At 34.6% G+C, this 20,296-nt stretch overlaps 1 protein-coding gene across 2 annotated transcripts in view; it reads right to left on the bottom strand.

The window, feature by feature from the left end:
- Positions 1–13,636: 13,636 nt before the first annotated feature.
- Positions 13,637–20,296, bottom strand: part of Cad88C (cadherin 88C) — a 151,121-nt gene continuing 144,461 nt past the window's right edge. For both annotated transcript variants that reach the window (XM_089232868.1, XM_089232869.1), the window contains 3 exons: positions 18,365–18,428; positions 15,936–15,998; positions 13,637–15,532 (listed from right to left, as the gene is read on the bottom strand). In XM_089232868.1, the coding sequence (XP_089088994.1) occupies positions 15,085–15,532; positions 15,936–15,998; positions 18,365–18,428 (575 nt within the window). In that variant the 3' untranslated portion in view covers positions 13,637–15,084. The remainder of the gene's footprint in view (positions 15,533–15,935; positions 15,999–18,364; positions 18,429–20,296) is intronic.

The following is a 20,296-nucleotide window of genomic DNA, read 5'->3' as shown; positions in this document are numbered from 1 at the left end:
TGCTCTAAAAATATGCAAATATGCACTTAAAAATGCGAAAATATGCACTTATAAATGCAAAAATATGCACTTATAAATGCAAAAATAAGCACTTAAAATACAAAATGTGCACTTAAAATACAAAATGTGCACTTAAAATACAAAATGTGCACTGAAAGTTCCAAAATATGCATTAAACACCCCAGAATATGCATTAGAAATCTTGAAAAAGTCAAAAATTCCGAAATATGTATAAAAAAAGGGAAAATATGCATTAAAAAAGAGAAAATATGCATTAAAAAATACACCATGCAAAAAAAGCGAATGTGTTTTTAAAATACATGTTTTCTATTGGTGCATATGTGTTTCATTTTTACCAAAAAATATCATCTCATATATATGTATACAGCATATGCAAATAACTTCTACATATTTTTTATTCAGGCATTTTTTTAGTTTTCAGTTTGTTGTAGCTGCTCAATAACGAAAATAGCAGTAATAAAAGAATTTCGACACTATTTCTAAAAACAAAATTAACATTTTGACACATCTCTAGGAATAGCCTTACAATAAAACTGTTAGTAGTCATAAAATACTTCATAAATATGTATTAATTCACTAAATTTCAAATACCGGGAAAAAAAATCGATGTTATGAAAATATTACGAACAATATTTATTTGGAAAATTATAAAAAAAAAAGTGAGTTTAAGTAAACCTTCAAAAATATGCACTTATACTGGAAATTCTTTGATTTTATGCATTTATATGCATTAATACTAAAAAAGGCCAAAATATGCAAATGCATATGCACATATGCATTTGCATGTAATCCGGGCTCTAGTCATAACTATTCGCTTATGGCACTGAGCGCCTTACAGAACTCTTGTGAACAATTTTACTTCTTTGCTACCATTCCTTGCATACCCCCCTCTTACACTCTCGTCATTGTGACGTACTATCGGCATCATCTGGTGGCTTCCTGAAATTTGCATATCATTCTTGTAGATGTGTGTGATAATTCTACAGGTGAAATTTTTACTCTAGATTTCGATTTCCATGTGATTCTGAATTATCCTTAATTTATGGACATGAGTGTATATATATTATATAAGAACTTTATCATATACAATATAATATTTCTAATCTAATAATAAATTAGATTAGAAATTAAATTTTATATTTTAGAAATATATGACATCCATATTTTTTATGAGCATCTTTTTCTCAGCCACCTCGTTGAGCATTTTGCCTATTGTGGCCTTGTATTTGCATTTCTTTCAAATTTAAAAAATACGAAAGAATGATGTTCTTAAATTGTGTGTGTGTGTGGTCAAACATATTATTTTCATGTAATGTTTTGGCAAAAGCTGATTCCATTACTGATTAATATAATAGGATTATTAAATAATAAATGTTGTTTTTTAAAACATTAATCAATTATTTATAGGTATGCAAAACATAATTGATAAAAATGGCTAAAATAGGCTCGAATATTAACCCTTAAACGCTCAATTTTTCTTTTTCGAGCTGATATAGTTTTTTTCACTGTTAATGACGCGTACTGAAAGCCAGAAAAATCATGTAAAAAAATCTATTTCGAATTGTACGGCTTATACAGAGCCTTATTGAAGACGAGCTAAGCCTCAAAAATCGCATATAAAATAAATGTATTTAAGTAATATTACTTTCCAAATATTTATATATATATAATTACCTACTTTGCGATTCAAACCATAGTAAAGAAAAAAATTCGTATTGCAAACTTCAAGGTAAAAAAAAGAAAAGGAATGCAGACAAAAAAAATTTTAACAAATTAGTGAAATCAAAGCCACATTCTCTCGAACAAAGGGTTATTGTTGTTAATTGGGACATCTGCCAGCAAATTCAAAACATAAAATTTAAAAAATATGACCTCACGTTATGTGCAAAGGTAGTTTTGAATTTTCATCTTCAAACTGGCTGCTGTAGTGAACGTTTATAAAAAACCCTTTGCACATATGCAAAGCGACGCATTTAATGGTTAACATTTTTCCACTGTTGTTAATGATAATTATAAAATTTACGTTCCGGCGTGTCTGCAAAACACTGCTCCGGAGAAAGAACATTGTTATTTGACGGAACACGGATCTTCAAAAGTCATTGTAACTTAAAGTTGATAGGGATAAGCCGATTAGGCACGAATAAATACTTCGTTATAGATCCATTCAAGCTTACAAAAACATATCACATCGTTGAAATGACGGAATGTGCTTCATATTATAGACTTTTCTGAATTTGATTGCAGTTACATGCATCTATCTATTGATAGGAAGCGATAGGATATTTTTTAGGAGAATCCGCTCAATTAAACTTGATGTGGATCAAGAACATTGAACTCCACTCCATGGTAACAGAAGAAGTTTCATCATTGCATGCACCAAGAAAACGATAAAAGTATTGTTAGTGGATTTTCGACTACTAGATTATAGATGGACTTTTATTATGGCAATGGGTTATGAGACAAGTCATGAAATATGTATAATTTATAGATAATGCCCTGATATATAAAATATAAAAATATCAGTTTAAGAATATCTTATTATGAATACATACCAATCATCAAAACTTGAAATAGACCAGGTGATGAAACAGAATAGGCTATATTCCAGCAGATTAAGAGACATTATACGATTATTTTATAATCTCGATATTAATTTACTGATATTTTTAGCTGTAGTGATAAAAATAAACCTTTTTTTCGCAATTATAATTTGATTCATTAAATTAAAACTTTACACGACAAATTTTAAAACAATAGGAGGGGTAATGTCTGAATGATGTTGTCAAAATGGCTGAATGTAACTCGTTCGGTGACTCACGGGGTACATAAAATCTATTTTAAGCGGTGCAATTATCATTTCGGTAATGTCACCGATCGCAACGATAGCTAGAAAAATATTAAAAAAATCCGGTGGATATTTTTTCTGGATCCAATGACCGTTAATCTGCAATAAGCAACAATGAGAGTGATTATTTTCTTGGCAGCCAAGTGGTTACGACTCCAAACTTCGATTGAACAGTTTTGGATTATTATCCAAGATGCGGCATGGATATCTTTGTCCAATCTGCTTGAAATCGACTAGAAACTATGAGTCAAGGTTTTATTTGCCTTGGCGAAATTTTGATGTACGTAGGAAATCAAATCGTTCATGATAGCAAAAACGAGTGAAATTCGAACAGTTAAATTCGCTTTAAAAGAATATTCCAACTCTTAGGAAAATCGCTCAAATAAAACCAACCCGATTAACTTTTCGCCAATGTCAAGAAACAAAAAATCTTATACCTGCCACCTCATTTTTTGTCATTCTCATTACTTACTCTCACTCAGAGTTGCCAGGTTTTTGCGTATTTTAAGACAGATGCCACACGAGCGTTAATTCACGGTTCGGAATTTTCGCGCATGCTTTGGGGGGGATGAAGAATTAACTGGAGTTGCCAGCATAGGCGAAGATATATTTGAAAGGCTGGGAGGGGGGGACACGATAAGGACGTCATTCTATATATACCGTAGAAGTCCATTATACATCTCACACAATTACGGGAAAAATTATCGTCATAACGGACTTCTCATTATAAGCGGATTTTTTGCAACATTAGCTCATATGTACAGTAGAAGTCCATTATACAGCTCACAATTACGGGAAAAATTATCGTTATAACGGACTTCTCATTATAAGCGGATTTTTTTTGTGACATTAGACCATTGACAATTATCTGCGAATCACTCGTTATATCGCGACTGTCGTTATAAGCCATACTCGTTATAAAGGACTTGCACTGTATATGTATATGTGTTACTGCCAAAGCCCGAAATTAGCCAATTTTGTTAAATATTGATATGATTAATGTCCGAATTTCGGACATTGGATGGCTAGTTCGCGAAGCGGCCGGTGATCCCTGACCAAAGTCCGATAGCAAAAGATATGATTCGGGGGGGGGGGGAGGTTTCTATCATGAAACCGGTTCCTACACGAAAAACAGTGCTCATGTGCCAACTGCTTGTGCCAAAACGCCTTGAATCTCTTGCGGGCTCATCGAGGGTGGAGAAACCAATTTTCTATTCAATGTGGCGTCTAAGGAATGTCTAATCGTTAAAAAAAACGACGTATGGGACAGCTATTTTGGCTGTAGCGATAATACTTACGTCACACTGTGCATTAAGTCGGCCTGGATTTTTCCAGTGGCTATAGCTTGAGAGTTGTGGGAATTTTCACGTCCGGGGATGATCGTGCTCCTCTGGCATCGGCCTAAAGAAATATTCTAATGTACCGAAACATTTAGGTAAGTTTGAAAACGTGAACTTCTTTTCCCTCACCCGTATTTTTCGAGCCTTTGAACATAGTCATAGTATACATCAGAGATTGACATAAGACGATAACTATTCATTTATAGCCAAATAAACTTTGTGCGAAAAATTTTTTCATCTAATTAGAATATTATTCTTCACTTTGTTCGAGGAGAACCTGAACATTGCACCATGGCGTAACACAGGTTGGCCACTCTTGGTATATACAATCCGCGAAATCGATAAATTTCCAAAATGTTCTACATTTTCCCATCAAACCAACCCAAAAGAGGTAATTCCTACAGCAGAAGATTATAGTCAGAACGGAACTGTGAACATCCAATATTTTTAATATGCATACATATATTCACTGATGTGTGTAGTACTACTTTTATTTTGAAATGGAAGTGAATATCTAAAATTTTCTTTGGTGAAACAATAACCGGATGCAATGAATTGCTGCTGGAGAGAGAATTCATCGATCCGTAAATACCCTGTATAATATTTACCCAGCGGTGGAAAGATTCCTTCAATTATCACAGATTCGTCGATGTTTGGCGAGAGAACACTTTTTTGATTTTTTAGGTTAAGCTGATACTCACTTGAGAATTTTCACGCATAAATGGACATTTTTTTGCTTCGGTACATTTTGTTGCTTTCTCTGACACATTCAACAAAAAAACTCGACCTATTTCTATACTACTTTTCTTTTGTACTGAAAGGAAGATACAATTTTTTTTTGTATAAGTTTTATATCATTTCGTACATTGCGGACTGATTCTTGCATATGAAAACGGCCCACTTAAATGCAAATAACTAAAAGACGGCATTCATATTTTCTCAATAAAAAAAAAATTATATTCTAAATAAAAACCGTCATGTTACAGCTCTATATATAAATTCTCATCGGTCATTTTTTTTTATCACACCCTGGTCATTTTGAACGTTAGAGAATTTATTAGACCGGAACCTATGGTCCAAGGCCGTCTGATTCTCAACGATTACAAATGCTGATTATCGATTCTTAAAGTTTAACAGCTTGATCGAGTACATGCAAACTTCTGCGGCTCGAATCGTTCATACATATGATAATTGTGTTTCCTTGAAAGTATAAAAGAGCCAGACATTCTCCGTCTGCAGCAGCGTCTGACATCATCGATGGAAAGAATATGTCTCAGACTAAACAAATCTCTGCATCTTACATTGCATCAATTCAGAGACGTGAACAATAAAAAAATTACGAAAGTTTTTATCGGGTGGCTGATGCGAAGATGAATTTAGGAAAGAAAGAAAATTCAACTGTCCTTGCGGGGACACTCCCCATCTGGTGGCAGTATCAGCAATTGTGGCTTTGGCCTGAGTTTGGTCCGACCGTCCATGTACGGCAGTGCCGCGTTATCGCATGGGCCCACACAGACAAGGCCCGGGGGCCTCAAGAGAAAAGGGGGTCTCACAAAAATGATATCTGGTTGAAATTTTCTAGAATTTACCTGGTAGGGCCTCAGAAACCACTTCGCCCGATGGCCCACCATGCTTTTTAGACGGCCCTGATGTATGGTCCCGTTCAGTGCACACAAGCTCTAAGGAAAGATTAGGTTAAGGTACAGTCCCACGAGAGTTTGCTAGAAGAACCCTTGGTAAGATAATTAAAGTAAATAAAAGTCTAAAGATAATAAAAGTCTTTGTTGGACATAAACCGCAAAAATCACAGCCGGCGTGAACCGGCGTGAAGTAATCCGTACTTGTTCGGTCATTTTCAAAGGAAGACGCTCGTTCCGCTGCCTTTGTATTGAAAGCCATAAAAAATAATTGCTTCCCCAAGGCCCGAGACGACCGCGGATCCTGACAAAGACTTTTATTGTCTTTAACTTTAATTATCTTACCAAGGGTCCCCTAGCAAACTCTCGTGGGACTGTACCTTTAGCTGCCTTTGTAGTCTATTGTTCTATGGCGTTCGCCCGGCAAGTGATAGGAAGTGGATTCAATTCCCACAAGGGCGGTTGAACTTTTTTTTTCTTTCTTAAATTCATCTTTGCATCAGCGAGCTGTTAAAAACTTTCGTAGGGATAATAGAGAATGTGGCATCATCTTTGAATGAAAAAATTCCTATCTAGAGGAAGAAATACTTTCTCCGTACATTCGTAATTTGAGGAGAAATACGAGATTGAGGTTTTTTTTCTACAAGCCAGTAATTTTCAAAATTTCTGAGACAAATTACTCCTTCCTGCAAATTTTGAAGTTGAATTTTTTTTATTATTATTATTTTAACAACGCAACACAGACACCGTACCATGAAATACAAAATACAAGTACAAATGAAACACAACAAAACAATGCATACATGCAACTCTTAGGGACACACTTGGTCCGTCCTAGAGCGTAAAAAATATTCTGTATACAATAAACAGCACACTCTTGATTTATTTCAGTTTTTTTTTTTTTAGTTTTTTTTTAAGGTATTTCAAATTTTGCCTTGGTTACCTATTTATATTTTCGATAAACGTTTCGAAATTCGTTATAGCATTTGAAAATATAAAAATTTCTTTCTTGTGAGATGTTTATTTATTCTAAGGTCTGATAATTTTTTTTCCGAATTTGTTACAGATAGGCAATTTATACTTTTTGAACAAGGTATTTATTTGTTTTTGGAGTTGAATAGAAGAAATTGTATCTATATTTTAGGTTCTACCGTTGTTATTTGTGTGAAATAAATTATATGGTTTTTATATTAATTGTCAAGAAAATCTATTAACTATTCCTGACTTATTTTTGTGAACTTATTTCAAACATCACTTACATTTTTTTTCGATCATGTAAAGAATTTTTCGAAATAATACATTTTCATTTTACCGGAAAATAGCTTAAATATGCAGTATTTTGACCTTTTGAATCCTGAATTAACTTCCCAAAGAATTTTCATATTATTTTCCAATTATTGAATATCTTTTAGCCAAACACCAGCATCAGAAAAGAAAACTTTATTTTGAATTGATTTAATTACTTAATTTTTTTCTAGGTTGAACTTCAAGTTTTTGAGGCATTGAAAAATATAAAGGAGATCGGGTTAGTTGGCGTAAGGGACAAGTTGGCACAGGGCCGCAACGCAAATAGGAGGGAGCAGGCGGGTCTCGTGCCCCGGGCGCTGGACCCAAGGGGCGTCAGTTTCATTCTGTAACCTCTCCTTCAATATTACAAGAGGGCGTCAAAATGTGCGCTTGCCCCGGGTGACCAAGCATCTAGTTTCGGCCCTGAGTTGACATACAGCTTCTCTTTTCCACCGTAGTGAGCACTGAGTGTTAGTATTCCTACTAATAAACCCCCTGAGAGTGTTGCATCATCCATTGTAGTTTCAGTGTGACGGGAGCTCCCCAGTAAGTTTCCCAATTTCCTGAAAGGTAAAGTTCTTTTTTTGTTTCTTTCACACAGTTTTTTTTTATTCCGTGAACCTCCATGAATATTTTGAGACGTTTTCAACAGTTGTGATGGGTAGAGTGATCAATAACGTTTTGTATTCACAAGTGCTGTGAGAAATGCTTCGTGAAACATTTTTAGAACAGTGAGGCAGCCCTCTTGTGTAAAGAGTCATGTTGGAGCAAGTTAACATCCTAGCTGAGAAGCATGTTGGCGAAGAGCATGTGTCATATAACAACTAACCGATTTAGTATAACCGCAGCAAAATTGTGCGAAAATTATTCAGTTCAAGTAAGCGATCGATCTATTTTCTTGGTGGATATGAAGCTATGAATGGTGACTTCAATGTTCTTTTTGGTTTTTAGTAACTTTTCTTTTTAGATTCTCTCGCGTTTTCTTCTTCAAAATATTAAGTATATTACACACACATCATTTTCTTTTCTGCATTTTTTGCATTGAAATAAAAGTTTTGTAGTTACTAACTTCAGTTTCTTCCTCAGATCTTATTAACCATCATTGTATGCCAACTTGCCTCACAAATGGGAAAGTTAACAGAGCGAACAGAAAATGTTCGGTTTCATTCTCAAAAAGATCTTTTCGTGTTCTCCCAGAGGGATCCTTCCAATTTTCGGGTTTAGTTCGTCCTGGACTGGAGAATGCCGCAAGGTTTTGGACACCATACTTTCAGAGGAACATTGACTTGGATTGGTCGAGAGGGTGCAGAGAGAATCACGGGGGCTTAAGCTATGAGGAGAGACTTGATTTTCTGAAAATGTTTACATGTTGACATCGCTCAGCGGTGGTCCAAAAAAGTGAATAGAGAATGCTTGTGGTTTCATTTTCCAAAAGGTCTATTCGCGTTCTTCTAAACTCAATCTTCCGCATTTCCAAGGATTAGTTCGTCCTGGACTAGAGTATGCTGTAAGGTTTTGGAGACCATACCTACAGAGGGACATAGATGTGTTTGACAGAGTGTAGAGAAGAGCTACGCGTGCTCTTGATCGCACATGGGGCTTGAGCTATGAAGGCAGACTTGATTTTTTGAAAATGCTCATTGGAAGAACGCAAGTGTTAGGGGATATGATCGAAGTGTTTAAAGTTTTCAACGGGATGGATAAAATGGACCATGAGTTATTAATACATCGTGAATCAACTGCTTTGACAAGGGGACACCGGTATCGATTGGTAAGGGACAATTCTAGGTTGTGGTGTCACCGGGAGTTTTTCTCTAATAGGGTTGTGAATAAATGGAATAGCTTACCTCCCGGGGGTCATGAATTCTAACGCAGTTGACACGTTTAAAAAAAATACGATCAACATATTGGGATAAATCGAGAAGCTATCCATACTTAGATGAGAAAACCGTAATTTGTTTTTATGGACAGGATATTTTATCATAATTACTGGGTTCTTTTTTTACTTATTGGGTTGCTGTATTTTTGATATGCAGGGTGGGAAAAAAGTCCGCAGAAACTTAAAAAATGAATAAAAACCGGAAAAATAACCGAAATAAAGAACGGTTTGCAGGGTTAGCATCGCTAGGTCACGAAAATTTTTTTAAGACAGGAAAAAAAAAATAACTCAAAACAGCCGATAGGTGGCGCTTGTACGAGCGACTTCGGTGGAAATATGCAAATGAGACGATTATAAGAACTTGCACACTCCTAATCCACAATCAGTTCATCGTTGTAAACCGTGTATGTGGAACCACTGCACTCTGCCGTTCTTGGATTTGTCATGTGGAACACATACTGCTGTACTAAACAATTTGGAGGCATTCTGTTCATTATTTGCGTATCTTCTCTTTGACTTGTGTGCGTCAGCATCACCTATTGGCTGTTTTTTCTTCTTGTCTTAAAAAAAATTCCTGCGACCTTGCGATGCTAACCCTGCAAACCGTTTTTTATTTCGGTTATTTTTCCGGTTTTTATGAATTTTTAAAGTTTTTACGCGGATTTTTTGCCCACCCTATAATTTAGATATGAATTCGACATCCATATTTTTATGGCATTTTTTTCCAGCCACCTCGTTGAGCATTCTTGTCGTTGTGGCCTTTGTATTTGTATAATTTTGATTAAAACCTTCAAAGAGTACGTAACATACAGGATGATCCCTCAAGTCCCTTGGCAGCAAATTACTGGCGAACCGTTGATCCCAGAGACATACTTCCAGTTAGAAAAAGTATCCAAATAACTTGTAAGCCTCAGATACGTCATTCATATTGCATGGTTTTTATATAGTTATTAAAATAAATAAAAAATAACTTTTTTTTATTTGGTAACCCTATCCTAAAAAACCCAATTAGAAAGTTGTTGCCCTGCCTTTCCTGAGGAAAACCAAAAAAAAAGAAAAAATCCACGTTTCTGAGTGCAATATTCGCTTAGATATTTTTGAATTCAAAAAGCACTGAAAGTGAAAGGGGAAACCGCATAAATTACCGGACAAGCTAATTTTGCGGTTCTTTCCTTCATTTTCAGTAGTTTTCGAATTCAAATATCTAAGCGAATATTGCACTTGAAAACATGAAATTCTTTGTTGGGTTCGGGACAAACAGGGCAACAACTTTCTAATTGAGTTTTAGGACAGGGTGAGCATATAAAAGTTAATTTTTTTCATTTCAATAACTATACAACCCCTTGCAATATGAATGATGCATACACATCTGAGGTTTACACGTTATTTGGATACTTTTTGTGTTCGGAAATTTGCCTCTAGGATCAACGGTTTGCCAGAAATTTGTGGCCAAGGTACTTGGCACACATGACCCTGTATACTGATTTCTATATATCTGTGGCACTGGGAATGCCAGAGTAAAATGAGATTCGAAAAGAGCTATTCGCATTTTTATCTTCATTCTGTTGCCAGCATAACCTACTATTGCGTAGCCGGATATAGTCATTGTGATTTTCTCTCAGTCTATCCTTCCTTTCCCTTCTTAAGAATGGGAAATTTTTTATGAAAATTACTTTATTCACCATGACATTGCATTTCAAAAATGCATGCACTCTCGCTACTAGTTATAGAAAAATGAATAAATATAAATAAATCAATCTGCTCAATTTTGACCTTGAAAATGCCTAAGACCACATGGTTACACTCAATCTTAAACAATTTACCTACAATGGAACGCTATCGTTATAGGCCTACCAATTTCCCACTAGTGCCTTTTGATTAAATGACGAGTGCATATTTGGCTGTGAATGTACACTATGTGGATATCGGGATGCTGACCTTGTTGGTCAACTGATGAAAAGTTGGTTTTTCAGTGGTTTCGGGGGAAGGCCAACGTCTAGGCAAAACATGCTTGTCTGCCACGGTTGACCAAATACATTCTTGTGTCTAGTTGCGTCTCTTTCATCACTTGCACAACCAGACACATGAACATCGTCTAAGAGTCACTCACCTCTTCAGGTGTGAAAGTAGTGGATTGCCTCAATGAAGATAGAAGTTGTGGCTGATATGGAGAGAAAGAGGGTGGGTGCGATACATTATTTAGCCATGAGAGATATTTGCTTTTATATGATATTTTCCATCAGAAAATATTCAGATGCAATAATAATGAATGCAAAATTGACCATTGTGGTTAGGGCCACATGTAAGGGAGGGCAGGGATGTCTAATGCCATGGATGCTGTACAAGGAAGGTCACTGATTTTACTCTTTTTCTGCGTTAAAAACTACGGGGAGGGGGCGCGAAAATAAGTACGTCTCAGGCGACAGGAAAAAATTTCACTTCCAGTTGCAGCCTTGGCTGTGGTTCATATGTAACTTTATCTTTTATGTATATCACTCACAGATGAATTATTAGTGTATTTTCAACCTTATTTTCATTGTGAATTGATTAGTTTTTAAAAAAAAAATCCTCACAAAAAGATCTAATCATTTAATTTCAATATTTTACCATTTTTCTATAGTTATTTTCATTTTTTTACTCTCTTTTTTTTTATATGTGATATACCTATAGGTTTATATATTATTTGATATGTATTCCATGTTTCAGTCTAGCACAGTGGTACTCAACGCTCTGGAGATCACATGCCACTCAAGGAATCTGACAGGCCACAACGAAATGCTAAATGAGGACTTAAAATAAATCATGGGCTCTCTAATCTTCTTTGGATTTTGATGCAACTTTCACCAGAGGCGGTTGACATCAGTAGCGTATGCAAAAAAAAAACTTGAAAAAAAATGTAAAAAGACTCTCCACACACAAAGGAGAATCAGAATGTCTACAACGTTTAGAATTCCTGAATAATATGAAAAAAGTCAGCCGAGTTGTTTGCTTCAAAATTCGGAATACAGATGACAGCGCTTTTTAAACTCATAACAAGAATTCCTCAGAAACTTCATGTTAGACAGTTTGTTTGGCGTTGTTTCATCACCTACATTCCAACGCACACCAATCCATTAAAGTTTCTCTGAGGAATATTTACAAAGTGCATACATGGTTTTGTAGTGGTAACGTACGCAAGATTTTCTCGCGGAGGGTGTGGCTACAACAAAAAAACCATTATAATCTTGGCTCGCTGGGTTGTTGTTATATACCATCTCCAATTATGCAGTGGATATGAAAAATGAAGAGATTTTTACAGTAGTGTGACTCGACTGTGCAACATGTTGAGGATTAGATCAGTGTTTTTCAACCGCTGGTCCGCAGACCGGTGCCAGTCAGTGAGAATTTTTCCTTCCGGTCTCCGAAATATTTCAAGCAATTCATATAAATTGTCAAAAATCTTTTCTCTTATTGGTTTTTGTCTTAACTGTCAGCAGATTTGCGAATTATTTCTCCTATTTGTTTTTGCCAGTCTGCAAATTATTTCTATTTACAGTATTTATTTTTCGTAAGGGGTCTGCCAATTATTTCCTTTATTTATTTATTGTAGGTCCGCAAATTATTTTTCCTAATAAGTTATTTTTGCCAAGCCGCAAATTATTTCTTTCATTTCCGACTGGTCAACTACTTACACTGGTCCGTAGCTGTAAAAAGGTCGAAGAAGACTGGATTAGAATTCATCCCACACTAAAAAGTTTGTCCAATAGTTGTCAAACTATTTTAAGGGTGTTTCCAATATTTTATCTAATAAATTTCGTAACTGAAGGAGGGACGTCTTTTCAGCGCTCCTCCGGCATATAAACCGCAAGGGGGAGAAGGGGTATATCTATAAAACCCACAGATCTGAATATGCCATATCTGAAAGATGACACTGGGGATTTCGTTTTATCTCTTACCTTAGGCTTATTTTTCCCTCTCAATATACTGACACCCCATAGACATACAATATTTCTACAATATTATTTAATCTTATACGTATTATATTTATGAATCAAATAAAATTCAATCAATAAAAATTTAGAATGCAAGTCTGAGAACTTCAGTGCTAACCATCGCCAATAACATCTGTCTAACTAAAGAATTTATCATTCATCATAACACTCTGCTGTTTACTCTACAGCCAAGAATCTAGTCAGTTTAGCAAATTATCATAAATCTCTATTTCATGCACCCATTGAAGAGATTTGCTATGCTGAACAATGTCAAAAACTTTTTGAAAGCCCAAAAAAATTTAAATCACCATTCCTTATCTAAAGCCTTTGTTACAAGGTCATAAAAACTAAGAAGGTTGGAAACCACATAATCTACCTTGAAGGAAACCATGTGAGATTCATACAAAATAGTGTTTCCCTCAAGCCAATCATCAAGTCGCTTTTCAATAATATATTTGGAAATCTCTGAGAGTGTACAAGTTAAGTTCAGTGGCCTGGAAAGAGAATCTAGAGCACCTATATAAGCGATGTGTTTGGTACTCTACAATAAAAACCATTTGGAGTTTTATATAAATTTAATTTTTTTCTCCTTGGCTTTAATTTCACCCTTTCTTCAAACAAACCAAGAAAATAATTTTTAGGTCCAAAGTCTCATATGTATAAGATAACATTTATTTTCTGCGAAAGTACGTAAAAGTATTCTTTCGATCTTTGTATTTTAATGTATAATTCCAGCACACACACATTTAATGACAATAAAAATGCAAGTTCACAAAGCCGGACATTGAGCACAAACATTCATAAGTAACTTTTCAAAAGTGAATGAACAGTACATTAGTGAAGATGAATATGATGAACATACAACAAGGGTGAAAATACATTTCAGAAAGCTCATTTTACCTTTTCTTCTTTTCATGTATTCTGAATTTGGTTGAAAATGTTTAAAAATTTTTGCTTTTAAAAATTAATTTAATAAAACCAAAAAAAAAATGATCAAATTGATTTTTACTACTTCATCTTGAATAGCTGTAATAGGTTCATTAAAAAGAGTCAATTTAGAAATAATTCTTTTATCACAGTAAAAATACAAGAGAAAAAGAAACCATGAAGCCAATTGTTATAAGAAAGAAAAGTTTACATCTTTAAATAAGAAATGTAATAAGAAAAATAACAAAACCACAATAGGCATTACAACTCTCATTAGGGAAATAAAAAAAAATTTAGAGGTGACCCCTTCTCCCCTATACCAATCTGCATAATCATCAAGTATATCATATATATATTCTCCTTCTTTGAGTTTTAAATTCCCAATACAAGATAAGTTTTATTTGCTTTAAGTTAATAGAAACACCAACACCTGCCTTTTTTATTGAAGTTTAAAAGCATTGAAAAGCATGTATGGTCAATTGTGTCAATTTGATACAAATATACATATACTATGTATGAACTAAATAATAATCATATCACTTAGTACAAAGACAGTTTGTTCAATTAATTTTATATGCTTTTATATCATATATGAGGAGAAAAACCATTGTAGCTCTGAAGTAAATCAACAAAAACAACTAAATAATTAATTAGATAAAACTGAACTTAAGTAGTTAGTAACATGGTATCTTTACATGACTTCAAAATAGATTTAATACAAAAAAAATTAACAAGGAACTATTCTTAACACATGCAGTTCAAAACTGCCACATTTTACAGGTTACAGAACATCAAATGTTAAACCCATAACATCAGACTAAATGAATTTAGCATAAATAATTTCTAGCTTAATGACATGAAAGCACATTTCCAGCTATTTACATAAAAAATAATTAAACTTATTTTTATATTTAAAAAAAAAGGCTATGATATCTTCACACACAATAAACATTGAAATTCATAACTCAAAAGAGTTATCATCACAAAAGGCAGCATATGCTCAGTGCATGACAACAACCTGTTGTTATCAAACTTATGGAAAAGCTAGTGTTTTCATCACATAATTTCTCACTTCACAATAAATTATTTCCATTTACAAATGAATTGTGTATAATACATGATTGTAATATCATGTTTTGATGAACAATCTTTCTTCATAACACCATTTTACATTTCTTCAGAGTTCTGATGTTTCCAGATTTGTAATATGAGGAGGAGTAATCAATTTTGGGCCTTGTTCATAACTGTACACAACATTTGATTTGTTTAAATCATTCTGGCACTTGGTATCAATAGAATGATGGGAGATCAAACCAGAACTGGTATCATCTGAGTCTATGATATGGCGTGAATGGTGATTTACAACACCCATAGATTTGTTGAAATGATGGCCTGACTGAATAAGTTTGGCTGGTGGGATGTTAGTTCCCGGATGATGTAATATTTGAGGTGCAGTTGGGCGGTGATTTTTTCTATTAGTATGCATCATACAATTGTTCTCTAAATTTTGACGTATTTGCATAGTAGATTTTGTTCGAAGACATCCACTTATTTTTGAATCTTTTGGAGCTTCATTTTCAGATACAGCATTCTCATCAAGGGAGTTATTATCACCAGAGTTATGGCTGCAACAGAGCATTGATTTAAAAAATCAAAATTTTGAGAAACATAACTGAATAAAATTCTCACATGATTAAATAAAACTTCACCCAACCATAGATTTTAAACTTTTTTTCCCCTTATTTTTGCCACATTTTGAAATATGGGAAATATCAGGTTTTTTTTGTGATAAACATAAAAAATTTCTAACAGTATATGGTTTTTACTGAATATATTTTGATGCAGTAAAAACATGATATGAAATGTCATTACAGTGAGTAAATAATGAGTTTAATTTGTTCCTTAAAATATACTTGCATCCAAAAAAACTTATCTCAATGCAAACTTTCCTGACTGAAACACTGAAGATCCTTTTAATTTGTTTAACATGAATGTAGTACTTGTGCAAAAAAATGTAACAATAATTACCTGATTTGTTCATCTTCTTTATACCATTCATTATCATAAGAATGCATCCAAATAGGGTTGGACCTAAAGAAAATGAAATATTGACATCATAAATTATTTGAATTTTTGCTGCACGTCATGTTTTGTATAGTGGATGTGTATGGATTATACAGTTAAAAACATAGTACATGAGAATTTAGGAATTACAAAAGATAGTTAACCCTATGCTGCGCCACTCATTGAAAATTTCAGAGACTGAAGGGAAAATATATAATTTAACAGCATATATATTTCAGTTTCTAGTTTATTGCAGGCATGGATCTAGTGAAAGATAAGAAACTTCCACAAAAACCTAGAAGAAAAAAAATTATGAGGAAAAATGATGGCTCCATCACATAAAATATAGGATGTACGATCACCACATCTTTTTTATTCTCCACAAGTTGTCCCCCACCCCACCAGTATAACATCCTAGGACTTTTCCTGATTTTTGTTTAATACTGTAATATAAAATTTCATCCAACGAATTCTGAGAATGCTGTTTTTCACTTACACATAAGAAAAAAGAACTCAGTAATAAACCATGGTGCATTATAAATGTATCACAATTTTTGGTCAGATAATCTACACCACCACAAAATTTATCACAATTTAACAAACATTTACACTTAGAGGAGGGGTGGGTTTTATGGCACATAGTAAACTCTTGAAGCATTTACAGGAGATTGGGGGCAACTTGCTAAATTGGATAAAATCATGGTTAAGAGATAGGTCACGAGTTATGGTGAATAGGGAATTCTTTGGTTTGACAGGCATCACAAGTGGAGTTCCTCAAGGAAGTGTCCTTGTCCCCATACTTTTTCACTTTTTATTGATAAACTCAATCAGGGTATCTATGGTATTGCTAGCAAATTCGCAAATGATGTGAAGCTATAATATAGATAGTCAGCAACCAAACCCCAATATCACACTGATATAGAAAGACGTGGAAATTTTGATACAGTTTGAGGTTGTAAGCGATATCGTTCGACATACAAATGGCATGCATTTGTCAATGTAGTTCAACCGGGAAATTTGAATTATTTAAAAAGGGACCAATTATCGTAGAAGATATTCTCCTTCAAAACAAAATGCTGTAAAAATGAGAATAAAACTATTTTAGAGAAAAAAATGATATTTCAGAGTTTATTGAGTGAATACATTTTTACTATGTCATTCGATATTGGGCATGTAAAAATTTCCAACATTTGGTTTCGGTATTCATTTTACATTCCAACGGCAAACCGGTATCGGTGCGATAGCCTAACGATACCGTTGCTACTGGGGAAGCAATAGGGAGTTGCTTCAGACCAACTTAAATCAGATTGGAGCATGATGTTTAGCGTAGACAAGTGCATGGTTGCTCATTTTAGTTCAAACAACCCATGTTTCCCTTACAAGTTGAATGATGTCACTATTCTGGATGCAACTAGAATCACCGCTTTGGGAATTCTCATTGACAAGTGGCTTAGGTTTTCTGAACATTGTTCAGCAGTGGTCAAAAAAAGTGAATAGAATGCTTGGTTTCATTTTCAAAAAGGTCTCTTCACGTTATTCTTAACTCATTCTTCCTCTTTCCCAAGGATTAGTTCATCCTGGACTGGAGTATGCTGTAAGGTTTTGGAGACCATACCTACAGAGGGACAGATGTGTTTGACAGGGTGCAGAGAAGAGCCACATGTGTTCTTGCTGGCACACAGGGTTTAAGTTATAAAGAGAGACTTCATTTTTTGAATATGTTTACATTGGATGAACCAGGTGTCGGGGAGATATGATCAAAGGGTTCAAATTTTTCAATGGGATGGATAGGATGGACCATGAATTATTGAAATTCCATCAATCAACTGCTTTTACAAGGGAACATCAGCATTGATTGGTAAGGGACAATTTTAGGTTGTGGTGTTGCATGGAATTTTTCTCCAATAGGGTTAATAAATGGAATAGCTTACCCCCAGGAGTAGCAAATTCTAACGCAATTGACACGTTTAAAAAGAAATATGATAAACATGTTGGGGTAAATCAAGAACCTATCCATACTTAGAATAAGACAACCATAAATATATTTTATGGGCATTGTATAATATTTTATCATGTATATATATTTTGCTAGTTTTTTAATTGCATTTTCAATTGGGTTGCTGTATTTTAGAATAATATGGCATCCACATTTGTTATGGGCATGTTTTCTCTGCCAAAAAACCTCATTGGGCATTTTGCCTGTTGTGGCCTTGTATTTGTATTTGATTAAAATTTCCCATTTAATCAAATGGGGAATTATTTTTGTGATGAATGATCATGTCCCATATCTTAAAATCTTTTACTTGTCCCAAAGAAATGTAGTCTTCCTACTCATGAACTTGTTATTTCTATGTTTTCTGTAAAGCAGATATATATTAAGTAATTTTCCATACCCTTCTACAGAATGCTGATTTGTGTTTGGAACATCCATACGATTTAGGGCAGAGTCTTGAGAACCTGAAAATACATTGAAAATAGAAATTTAAACTCTTCTTTAATTTAAAAATGTGCAGATACTAATTATGCCACAAATAGCAATACCTAAAAAAATAATACATTTTTTTTTTACCCTTAACTTTTTCTGGAGCGGTGTCCCCATGGCCCCCCACATCTTGGAGCAAGGCCCCCAGTCTGAGATCTTTTGTGGTCCCCCCTGAACAGACTTTCACAGGGCCCCTTTATGATTAATTTATAGCATGGAAAAACAAAACATTATGAGAATCATCCCGGGCCCCAAGGCTGGATCCCTGTCAGCCCCACACATGTGGGGGCCATGGGTGACCTCATAGTGAGACCACCTGTTTACATTGTTTTCTATGGGTTTCAGAAAGTTGTCTGCCCCACAAAGGGTTAAAACATGTGTATATGAGACTGATAATTAGTAAATCCTACAAAACATTTAACTCAGAGAAAGAAATTTAGAAAGGCAACACTCACAACTGGTGAACATGCATTATTGATGTGTTATATATAGAACTGATACTTTATAATGTATAACCTGTTCATAATAATGTAAACTGTGTTCTTTGTCAGAAAAAAAATCATGTTACTCTAGCTTTTTATAAGATCATAGGCCAACAATTGGTTCAACCAGAAATAATAAAGTGGATAATTTTATTTTTTAAGTGTTACATCTGCATCAGGGGAAGGGGTTACATATTTGCTTACTTTTGACTTTTGATGATGGGGGGGAGGGAGGGATTCTGATGTGTTTTCTTTAACACTTTGTTAGCCGAGTGGATAACACATGGGTATTTATTTTGATGAGTATTTATTATTACGTTACATTTAGATAGATTACATACATATAGATAGATAGATTTTATAAAGCGGAAAGAGCAGAACATATAGACATCTTATCTACTTGATGTCCGAGGTGGAACTCCCTAGTTCCCCTTACACAACACTAGGTGGCGTTGTATGTTCTTATCACTTTAGTTCTTTTAGTCATTTCTTATAAAGACACCACAGATTCGAATGATGATTATGTCACCAACCACCCTTTATGAAAACATGAAATATTCTTAATGTTATATTTACTTTCCATCTTTACTATCCATTACCTGTCTATACCACCCCATTAATTAATGCTCAAAACTGAAAACACAAGCTAAAAATATAGTGTGTTCAGTCTGTAATCGTGAAAAATAATCCCTGTGCACACATAGCAAAGTTGACAACAACACTTTCAGATGGTGGTGGTGAGACTCACTATTTCTACTACAATAAAACCTCGTTAAGTCGTCACCCTGATAAGTCGTCATTCCGTTTAAGTCATCATTTTTCTTCAGGCTTTTCCACCTCTCATAGACAACAATGCTAGTAAACCCTCGTTTAGTCGTCGCTAATTTTGGTTAAGTCGTCACTATGAAAAAGTTTTAGAAAGAGGAACAGACTATTTTTATGGCTCCCATTAAAAAAAGAGCTTGTTAACAACATTGCCATATGCTTAAAAAAGTCACCATAAAATTCTATATACCCAAACGGAACAATTTAAGCAACGAAAGTTATGCTGGGGAAGTTCATTTGCCGAATAAGTTTTTTGGAACGTTGGGGACTGTTCAAGCTAGATCTCATTTCTCCCTGGGCTGCATTGGAGAAACTGGACAAACCGCGAGACACCCAAGCACTGTCGCAAGAAGCAACGTAAGCACTTCGCCCCCCCCCAGGGGGGTCAGGTCATCTCCGGCAAAACCAAAATTTATTGATATGTCAAAGATTATATATAGTGCAAGGAAATCAAAAATTATGTAAATCGAAGAATCAAATTAATCAAGTTAAAGTCAAAGTGCAATGGGCACGGATAATAATCATAGAGAGTATGG

Source organism: Pholcus phalangioides, unplaced genomic scaffold (genome assembly GCF_987345545.1).
Source record: "Pholcus phalangioides strain wild (caught in Gottingen) unplaced genomic scaffold, Ppha-v1.0 ptg000007l_1, whole genome shotgun sequence".
Classification (NCBI taxonomy): domain Eukaryota; kingdom Metazoa; phylum Arthropoda; class Arachnida; order Araneae; family Pholcidae; genus Pholcus; species Pholcus phalangioides.
This window is presented reverse-complemented; position numbering and strand designations above follow the sequence as displayed.